At 39.0% G+C, this 11,306-nt stretch overlaps 1 protein-coding gene across 11 annotated transcripts in view; it reads left to right on the forward strand.

Moving 5' to 3' along the window:
- Positions 1-9,524, forward strand: part of MAGI2 (membrane associated guanylate kinase, WW and PDZ domain containing 2) — a 1,136,189-nt gene extending 1,126,665 nt beyond the window's left edge. For 6 of the 11 annotated variants that reach the window (XM_073619579.1, XM_073619578.1, XM_073619577.1 and 3 more), the window contains one exon: positions 6,367-9,524. In XM_073619579.1, coding sequence (XP_073475680.1) covers positions 6,367-7,154 — 788 coding nt within the window. In that variant the 3' untranslated portion in view covers positions 7,155-9,524. The remainder of the gene's footprint in view (positions 1-6,366) is intronic. The other 5 variants (XM_073619581.1, XM_073619580.1, XM_073619582.1 and 2 more) reach the window with 3 other exon arrangements.
- The last annotated feature ends 1,782 nt before the right edge of the window (positions 9,525-11,306 follow it).

An 11,306-nucleotide genomic window follows, 5' to 3' on the forward strand; every position in this document is an offset into this window, starting at 1 on the left:
GAAGCCATAAAACTAAGGCAGCCTATACATTAATCTTTTTTTTTCAACCAGCAGGTTGAACTAAAAAAAACTGACCTGATCATCATATAGCCTGCAGCATTGATCAATCAGCTAAAGTCTGTTAGACTACAGTAGCTATCCATGGACTGAAATTCAGTCCCCAAATTTCGATCCATGTATGGCTAACTTAGATCAGAAATACGTTTTAGGTAATTTAGGTAAGTAACTGTGCGTGTCACCTGTCTTTTTTTTACAGTATGAAAAATTGTATAGGTCACAGAATACCAATTCTTTATCAACTTTAGCAGGTCCCATATATGTATTCCAATTGTGCATATAGCCGTTTTGATTTAGGTTGACTTGTGTTGTCATTTGATTATATTTTTTTCTAAATATATGCAAAGCATGTTTCTAATATATTTCCCTTTTGTTAAACAAAATTAGACATAATATCACATGTTAGCCTCCAGAGAAGTCAGGTGTTAAATTTGAGACCCCTAAAATGTAGCTTGTTGAACATAAAACCTGTGCACTTGTTTGCTTCGTCTGCCTACAGTGCCACAAAGGGCTTTGTGCGATATGTGGGTTTATATTTCACCTATATAACAAAAGATAGTATATCTATATTTTCAATCCAGCTACCTGTGGTTGAAAGTGGGATTGACTTTTGAAATACTTACCTAGCGAGTAATAACTCTTTCTGTGTAGACACCTATAGTAATTTTTTTAACCAATCTATATACTCTGACTAGCTGTGTTGTATGGACTATGTGGAATATCTCTACTTTCTCTGTACTACATTATCTATTACATATAATGCTTAGCATATACAAAATAATGGCTAAAAATAGACACAAATGTAATTATATTTCATGGTGTTGGCTGTAACTGTAGTGGTATAACACAATAAATAAAATTGTTATACTTAATAACTTTATCATAAAATCTTAATATTACAAATTTTCAGGTGTTGTTACCATGTTACTTTTAATGGAGATACTTGAACATGAATTATATCTGATATGATTTTTCTGATAAAATGAAAAGTCAGCTGGTGTAAAGATCTTAAAGCGGAGTTCCACACAAAAATGGAACTTCCGCTTTTCGGAACCCTCCCACCCTCCAGTGTCACATTTGGCACCTTTCAGGGGGGAGGGGGGTGCAGATACCTGTCTAAGACAGGTATTTGCACCCACTTCCGGCATAGACTTCCTGTCCCCACCGCGCTGTCTGCTGGGAACACACAGCTCCCAGCAGAGAGCGGGGACCACTTGGGATGCGCAGCGCGACTCGCGCATGCGCAGTAGGGAACCGGGAAGTGAAGCCGCAACGCTTCACTTCCTGATTCCCTCACCATGGATGGCGGCGGCAGCTGCCGAGAACCGAGTGGGTTCTCGGCGTCCCCTGCCGACATCGCTGGACCCCGGGACAGGTAAGTGGCCATGTATTAAAAGTCAGCAGCTGCAGTATTTGTAGCTGCTGGCTTTTAATATTTTTTTTTTTTGGCGGTGTGGGTGAACCCCGCTTTAACTAGCTAAAGTATATTGAAACCTAAGAATATAAATGTACTATAGCGCAGTTTACCAGTACTCAGATACAGATAGTGATGGCCAAATTTATTTTCCTTTTCTTTTGGCTTTGTATAAATTATAGTACACCAAAAGTAAAAATAGTTTTCTTGGTAGTAGTACTATATTGTTGATTTGATGCAGATGGGGGGGGGCATAAGGCTGAATATGATATAAGATCCATGGTCTGCACGTCTGTGCAACCTTAAAGTGTATTGTAACCCAAGAACAAAAATGTAATATATTAAAAAGTATTTTAGCAAACAGATATAACAAAATGCTTTCAATGGTATGTTTAACAGAACAAAAGGAAACAATAAGATAAGTTCATTGCTAGAGTTTACATCCCTGGTGCCCAACCTGTGGAACTTTAGTATATGATGTGCAGCCCTCAGACCTCAGCAGTCTGTAGTGGGAACATTGATTAGAGTAATAGCATTGACTTCTACTAGCCTCTTGCAACATGTTCCCATTTTCGTATTGTTTTCTGTAGCATATCCCCAGCCAAAAATGTCCACAATCTCTGACCCTCATCTCCTCTATTAGGTGTGCAGTTTCTGACAGTCCTCTCAAGCATTACATTTATTGAACATTATGTGGGGCCCTTTGGTGATGTCAGGGGCAATATTTGAGGTCCCCTTTAGCACATAAGTGGACAACCACTGGCTTAAATAATATTAACCACTTCAATACCAGGCACTTTTGTCCCTTCCTGCCCAAGCCAATTTTTAGCTTTCAGTGCTGTCGCACTTTGAATGACAATTGTGCGGTCATACAACACTGTACCCAAACAAATTTTTGAATCATTTTGTTCCCAAATAGAGCTTTCTTTTGGTGGTATTTCATCACTGCTGGCATTTTTATTTTTTGCGCAACAAATAAAAAAAGACCGAAAATTTTGTTTTCCTGTGTTTCGGTTATGAGATTTAGTAAATAAATATGTTTTCTCCTTCACTGATGGGCACTGATGAAGCTGCACTAATGGGCACTGGTAAGGTGGCACCAATGAGTTGGCAATGATGGGCACTGATGATGGGCGCTGATAGGTGGCACTGATAGGCACTGATAGATGGCACTGGTATGCAGCACTGATGGGCATTGATAGGCGGCATTGATGGGCGCTGATAGGTGGCACTGATTGGCGGCACTGATGGGTACTTATGGGTGGCACTGATAGGTGGCACAGGTGGGCACTGATTGGCACTAATAGGTGGGAACTGAAGGGCACAGATGGGCACTGATAGACACTGATGGGTGGCACTGCTGGGCATCACTGATGAGGAGACATCTGGCAGGCACTGATTGACTGGCACTGACTGACAAGATGTGCGGGCACTGATTGGCATTATTTGGGCACTTACTGGCATCCCTGGCGGTCTAGGGTGGCATCCCTGATCATCCATCTGTTATTGGGATCCCTGGTGGTCCAGTGTGGGCATCAGCGGGGGAGCTGCGCTGATAAACAATCAGCGTAGACCCTGCCGCCAGGAGAGCCGCCGATCGGCTCTCCTCTACTCGCGTCTGTCAGATGCGAGTGAGGAAAAGCCGAACAACGGCTCTTCCTGTTTACATCGTGATCAGCCGGCCATCATTCAGCGATAGGCCGGGCGGGTAGTAGTAGAAAGTTTAATGTATTAAAGAAGATCTCTGGTATAATTAAAGTGGAACATAATGTTTTCTTTGGGTATATATATGAAAGTTAAGAGGTATTGTTTTACAATACCATCTCTGCATAGATTTTTATTTTATATGTACATAGGAGTGACCAAATTTCCTGTGCTTCCATGCTGATCTCCCATTTTTACTGAAAACAACAAGCAAGACAGTATCTGTCTGTCTGCAAATGACTGTCTGCAGACTCTGATGACCTAGGATTTAAGTGACATAAGTTCAGGAGCAACACTGTTTTTTTTTAATGGTAGTAAAGAGCTGACACGGGGTCCTATTGATTCATACAAGCAGTCAATTTAGATCCATTGTAAAAAGCAAGACACGAGATGCTAAAACCCCTAAATATAACTAGATAATGGCTTTTGCCACATTTCTTGCAATGGGAGACCATGCAAATGATCAGAACATTTTTGGAAACTGAAACTGTTGTACTCATTGCAGATCTTTAATGAAAAAGACCTATACATGGGAATGAAAATTAAGTTTTGCAGACATCTGACTGGCATTTAAAGGTGGAATGAGAATGTACTAAATAGGTTAAAAAATAAACAGCTGCTGTTTTTTTCAAAAATGATGTAATCGGGAAATGTTATATACAAATTTTAGTAGCAAAGAGAGTAGTAAGTAGAGTTCTTCCATAAGGATATGCGTGTATTGCAGTTAAAAGATATGGTTGGAACATTTCACACACTTGTGCTTGATGTTTTTGTCTACTTCCAGAAGGAACAAGCATGGAAGATGAAAAGTTCCCTAGTTTTAGTTGGTTGTTTCAGGTTATATTTTTGATGAAAAACAATAATTCTAGTAACTGTGGAAAGCACACAAACAATCCAATGTACAAAAAATAATATACGCTGTATTACCAAAAGTATTGGGACATGCATATGAACTTTAATGGCATCCCAGTCTTAGTCCATAGGGTTCAATATTGAGTTGGCCCACCCTTTGCAACTATAACAGCATCAGCTCTTCTGGGAAGGCTGTCCACAATGTTTAGGAGTATGTCTATGGGAATGTTTGAGCATTCTTCCAGAAGCACATTTGTGAGGTCATGCACTGGTGTGGATGAGAAGGCCTGGCCTGCAGTCTCCGCTATAATTAATCCCAAAGATGTTCTATTGGGTTGCAAGTTCCTCCACCCCAAACTCGCTCATCTATGGACCTAGGGAAATCTTAAGGCATCAGCATACCAAGGTATTTTGGACAATTTCATGCTGCCAACATTGTGGGAACAATTTGGGGATGGCCCCTTCCTGTTCCAACATTACTGCGCACCAGTGCACAAAGCAAGATCCATAAAGACATGGATGAGCGAGTTTAGGGGGTAGAAACTTGACTGGCCTGCAAGAGTCCTGACCTCAACCCGATAGAACACCTTTGGGATGAATTAGAGTAGAGACTGCGAGCCAGGCCTTCTTATCCAACACCAGTGCCTGATAAATGTGCTTCTGGAAAAATGGTCAAACATTCCCATAGATACACTCCTAAACCTTGTGGACAGCTTTCCCAAAAGAGTTGAAGCTGTTATAGCTGCAAAGGGTGGGCCAACTCAATATTGAACCCTACGGACTAAGACTGGGATGCCATTAAAGTTCACGTGTGTGTAAGGCCAGGTGTCCTAATACTTTTGGTAATATAGTGTATGTTGTGCTTGGAGATGATTACATTGCCTCTATTGTTCTTTGCCGTTTGTGTGGTATGTTATTGTATATATAGTATCTGTAGTAGGCTATAAGTAGCACAGGAAACAGTAGGAACAAAACACACAAACAACAAATGTAATAAAAGTACATAAATGAATCTGTTCATGTGAAATAAAAATTCATGGTTATACAGTGGGTTAAAACAATTTAGATAAATTAATGCTGCCACTGTTAAAGAGAACAGCATGGGAACCTTTGTTTTTGTGCTATTTAATTAGATTCAAGAGAAATCTACATGGCATAGAGCTAACTTGTCAATGCTGCACTATGCCTGAAGATTGAAAAACGCTTTTAAAAATGGCTACATCCAGGATAAATGTTATTTCAAAATTAGCCTGGACATTGCTGACTTTGTGAAAGCATAATACTTAAATTGATTCTAATCAACAAAAATGTAATATATTGCAGCTTACCAGTCCTTAGATGTGGTGGCTGTATTCATTTTCTTTTTGTGCTGCGTTGTATCTTTTGAGGAGCAGCATTGTTGCACCAGGAGAAGTGTGTTAGAACACATAATATGGGGGGAGTGGTATAGTTTGCAGAGATTAATTGGGCAGGGCTGGTAAAACTGCTTGAGAAAACACAGAGTTTCTGGCTTACTAGATTTTTGGCTTGATTAGCAGGGGGTTTTTTTTTTAACTTAATAAAATGATAAAACAAAATTTGTGCAATAGTAAATTTAACAAACCAGAAGAGAACAAGTAAGAGCAGTTAATGGTCAGGGTTTTACACTTTAAAATTATTTTTTCTTGTTTGCAAGTTCTGTTAAAGGAAACTGTAAAAAATATAATAATAATAATAATAACCTTGTTCTGTTTTATAATCTTTTGATCAAATTAGTCAATTTTCATTGTGTCATCTTGTGGTCCACCCTAGAATCAGCACCATGAATGACAGGAAGAATTAAGAGTTACCAGGCCACTTTGCTTATGCATATACCAGACACCAGCATGAGAATTGAATTTCAAATGTGCACTGTAAAAAAAATCATACAGTGTGCACCTGTCATACTGTCTGCCATAGATTGCACCTACTAAATGAACTATTGAACTTAGGAATCATGTGATGGGCCCAAAGTAAAATATTTTAAGCAGCCTTCAACTTGCTCACAAATATGTAGACATAAATACATCAATGTCTACAGATTTTGTTAATAGCAAGTGTTTCCGCATTTATGTTATACTACATAAATATACTTATGCTCAGTTTAGATCAGAATAGATCAGTTGAGAAATACCACTCTTGCGATATGCTTTTGTCTTTTCTGTGCCATAGAAGAATGCAGTACTTCATCCATTGAGTCCTTTCTTAGTAGATAGACACATTATACAGGTGTATCTAAGAAAAGTTAAAAACTTAAAATGACAGTTAATTAAATAATAACGTGAAACCAATTCTTATATATTTCTATTTACTCATAACAGACGAACCAAACTCCTGGAGTTCACCCTCTGCCACCTCCCCAGAGCCGGAAGTAGGAGTTTCTCTTGAAGACATGATTGCACCATTATCTTCATCACATTTAGCCTTGCCCTCTGACCCTACTCACCAGATACACCCAGAGCCAGCATGGGATATCTACAGGGAACAAGATATGGGAAAACCAAAGGAGCTTACTGCAAATGGTCATAAAAAGAAACGGCTGGGAGAGTCGAGAGAGAGATCAGCAAGCCCGAAGAAAGTAGATAGGTCAAGACGTGAGGAGAACTTCAAAAAAGAATTTCAAGATGGAAAACAGAAAAAATCAGAGAGTAGCAAGACCATTTCTGCAGGGAAAGGAAATGTAAAAAATGTTGGTGAAGTGGGAGAGTGCAGGTATACTGCAGTCAGTGACAGTGGTGGACGGACCTCTAGGTCCACTGAAGCAAACCGTGAAGGAATCTTCTGTACAAAAGACATATATAAGGATGCAACCAGTGAGAAGAAATCAGTGACAGCTCTTGAGCAGAGCAGATCAGATTCAGGTGGGGTATCAAAGATGTACAGTAGCAATATGTCCAGCTGTCGAGCAAGTGCCATGGACCAAGATGAGAGAGATGCTGAAGCTAAATGCAGTGAGACTCAAAAGGAAGGGCCTCCCCATCCCAGTAACATCTGCAGCACCAACACTGCACCTCGGAAAGCAACTGTCTCACCAGGACCATGGAAAATTCCTGGCTCTGATAAGCTACCTAGCAGCCTGAAATCTGGCTCTTCAGCCATGAGCAGATAACTGAATCTCTGACAGTTCCCTTTACTTGTTTCACGTAGACTTGGAAAATGTATTTTCCTTAGCTTCTGTCTCAGATAATTTAATTTTCTTTTATTTATTTTAATTTTCACATGCATTTACCTACACAAACCCATCTGGGACCAGACGCATATATTTTGTATTTCTGTAAGGTTGTGCACAATGTCTAAACAGTATAAAGAAGTAACTACAGTTGATGCAAAGCTGTACACCAGTAGCCGGATCTCTCGGGTCTCTATCTCTGGGGTCCAGCAGCTATGGAAGAACCAAAACAACAGGGAGTGCACCAGAGGCAAACAGTGCAGTGTAGCTTTAGTATGTATTTTTTCACTGTATGAAGGATCGGGAACCACTCCAGTCTTGTCTGTAGCAAATCAAAAAGGACAAACATAGAGCAATCACAAACTGGAACATCGCCTTAAATCAAACTGCACTGAGTAAGATGAAGGAGTAAATGAATTATGCCTTGTAATTCGACGATGGTATTGTAAATATACTGCTATCAACATATCTAGACAGGGGTTAAGGTATTTCTCTGAAGCTTTGAGTCTGCAAACCATAATGTGTTCAGTAGGAACCTCTCTCCATTAACCCGCCTGATTCTCATAGCATATGTAGGTAGGTGTGTGCTGCCCATTAACTTGGAAGGCTAGTGTGCTGACTGATGTGGCTCAGTTTTTATTACCATTTTATGTGAATACGTCATATATCTGTACATTTCAAACAAAGTGAAACTGGATTTAAATCTGTACATCTGCACACGTTCAAGTGTACACTTATTGTACAGTGCATAAAGGTTCTCAGATATAACTAAATATTCTGGGATAACAGATGAGAATTTTAAAAAACACAAATCAGTTTTGAACAAGATATCATAAGAATAAAACATAATGTTCCTCACCAAATCTCCCACCATATGCAAAATGTGTTAAATTGAAAACCTACCTGCCAGGAAATATAGTAGAAGGTTGAATTTAGCTAAAGCATGCAAACTTTCGGATGATCTTTTATGATGCTGCATTGTGGGAAATAGTAGCACCTTGAGTTGTCCAAATCATTCACACAGAGCCACTTTTAATATGTCAAAATGAGTATGGGGGTCCCTTGTCATATTTTTACAAAACTCCTACCTATGAGTGCAAACCCCTGTGCTCTAGGATTCTAAAAAAAAAAACTAGAAATTCAGGTCATCATTTACAAATAGAAGACATAAAAAATATTTTTCCTTTTTTGCCTTATACTCCATCATACAATTATCTGGATTCCATTATCAATATATGGAGGAGACTTGTGAAATCGCAACTGCACTTTCAAAGGGATTGCTATATTTCTAATGCAACCAAGAACAGTTTATTGAGAAGCATATTTTCATGAAAGTATTATACCTAGATATCTAAGAGATGAAGAAATTATATATTACCTGGATGTCTGAGGCAGGATAAGGGTGCATTTCATTTCATATTACTAACTATGCTTTTCATTCAATGTGCAATTTTTATAGAACGTCTGTTGCTGATCTTGGGTATCATCTAATTCTGTTCCAATAAATGGTACATGGTGTTTTATGTTCTACCTGTGTAAGGCTTGGGGCAAGAACAAAAAGCTTCTGAAAGCTAGTTAAAACTGAGTCTTCAGCTTTAAAAATAAGTCACCATCCACTATAATAAAGCACAAATACAGAGCATTTTACCAATGTTCATACCATTTCTTGCCAGTTAGTCTCAAAATAGGCCAACATCATTAACTTGCCGAATCCAGTTTTGGAAAATGCTTCTGTAGTGAAGTGCATGTCCCAGTACCCTTAATTCTAGTTTTCCACCAATAACAAAAGAAAAACAGAGTAATGAATTTTAAAACACTATACTTGCATAAACTCTATTTGCAGAGTGTACTGCAATGACCCATGCAGTAACTGTTTTATGCAGCTAGAACTGATAACTTTGAAAGACAGCACGTCATCTAAACCCCATTCCAGATAATAATTCTGTGTAGTGTTCGCTGTGAATTTACCTTGTACAGCTGTATCTCTATAAATATAATTCCATGTATTAATAGTCACAGAAAGGCTGTAAGTGAGCAACTATTTTTATGAAATGCACCACTATGGTTAAATTAACTTTTACATAAATCTTGTTTACTGTATGATATTCTAAAACACTGTCAAATAAAATATATATCCAAAAATTTAAACATTTGTGGTATTTTGTTAATGGTTGTGAACAAAGATCTGGGCTGCACTGGACATGTGTTTTACATAGGATGATTTTTGGGATACAGAACAAAGCATTATATCAAGTTATTGTATAATGTATTTTCAAACAAGAAGTAATAAATGTGCAATATGATTAAGCACTGGGGTTTTCTATTTAAATGTAAACATTCAATTCACTTTCCTGGCTTACTTTTTCCTCTTAGGACCATTCACAGCAGCCTGTGAAATAATGCATTTACTATAGGTATCACCTGTAAAAATTGTCACAGGACCTAGTCACACCAGCAACATTGGGCTGTGTTGCCCAATGCAGTTCCAAAGCAAGAATAATAGATCACCTTTCATTTTTATCATAGCACATTGTATGTGTTTACATCTGCAAAGATTGTACGTGTGTAGGTGTAAATCGGTCCTTACTGTCAAAAGAGCAGAGAAAGGGGTATTGCTTAAATCTGAACTTCAAGACGGACAAAATCTACCCTTGCAGTGGGCTCCCCATGTAGGGATTGTATTACTACCCTATCCCTTGGTCCATTAGGCCCCAGTGCTATGCTCTTCTATGTGAAGCTTCATGTTTTGGGTAAGCACTCAGCATACTGTTAAGGGCTATTAACCCTGCAATGTACGTGAAGGAACCACAGCTGAGAGCTCTTTAACCTCCCTGGCGTAATGATTATGTCAGATTTTTGATGCTCAAAGTGGTACAATGTTTTTGCATGGAAATTTGGAGTTTTATATTGTAAGCCTGTAATTCTTAGGAATAACACACTTAAATCTGTCCAAACAAGAGTCAAGTAGACAGCCCAGGTATGATAAAGTTTGAAACACAAAATCATAAATTATAATACAATAAATAACTATAAATAATTATAACAAATAATAATAATAAAAATGATTCAATAATGCAATCAAATCAAAAACACTGAAATTTGCTCAGTTGCAGAATTGTCGCTGTCATTACTTTCAGTGTTTCATGACCAATTTCCCCACAAATCACTATCGCTCAATTCTGCAAGTGATTCTAATTTATTATCGCTGTTTCCTAGCTGGTCTAAAACCGCTTTTGATGCAAAGGGACACTTTTTGGTTGCTATGGACAATCTCCAGTTTCCAGGCAGAAAGAACAGTATATATATGATATAAAAGTGCATGCAGGGCACTGGACAAACTACTAGGGACAAAAGGGATGTGAAATAATATGATACAGTAATGTAATCTGTAAGACTACAGTGTATTGTATGTGTTGTGTGTTTTTAACTTTTTGAATTTGGCGCCATGCTCCGTCCCCCTGCGTCGCAACGCTCGCAGGGAACGGAGCTCGGCACTATGATAGATTGAGTGGAGACACGGCTCACACACACACAGCGGGGAGACATTGCAGGATCCTGGGGACAAGGTAAGCAACTTTGCCTGGATCCTGCGATGCGATCCCGAGCGTGGCTCGGGGGTTACCACTTTTGGAACGGAAAATTCACCGCGTGCTACACTCGGGAATGCCGCTAGGAAGGTTAAAGAGGCATCAGCACTGATCTGGTAAAATGAATGGAGGCAGCAAATGAAGGAAGCCTGTCAGAAGTGAAGTATTACACTCTATGCCTGCAATCCTAAATTGATTAGTATTTAACCCTTGTAGTGCAGGGGGGACCACTGCAAGGGTAGATTGTCAGAGTTCAGCTTTAAACTACCTTTTCTTTCTACTTGTTTGCAGGTGTTCTTAATGTGTCAGTGTGTCGTATACATTTTAATACCCCTTTCACATGAGAAGTCCAATTGGGCCCACCTGTCCGTTTTTCAGGTGGACTCTCTATTCTCCTCTATGGGCAGTGAGATGTAAATGTATTTCTGTCCATTTACACCTGGCTACCTCTGATCCAATCTGGCAAAAAAAGAAACAAGAGGGGATCTGTTCATCAATCTCCTTC

The sequence above is a fragment of the Aquarana catesbeiana genome, linkage group LG03, assembly GCF_042186555.1.
Source record: "Aquarana catesbeiana isolate 2022-GZ linkage group LG03, ASM4218655v1, whole genome shotgun sequence".
NCBI lineage: Eukaryota > Metazoa > Chordata > Amphibia > Anura > Ranidae > Aquarana > Aquarana catesbeiana.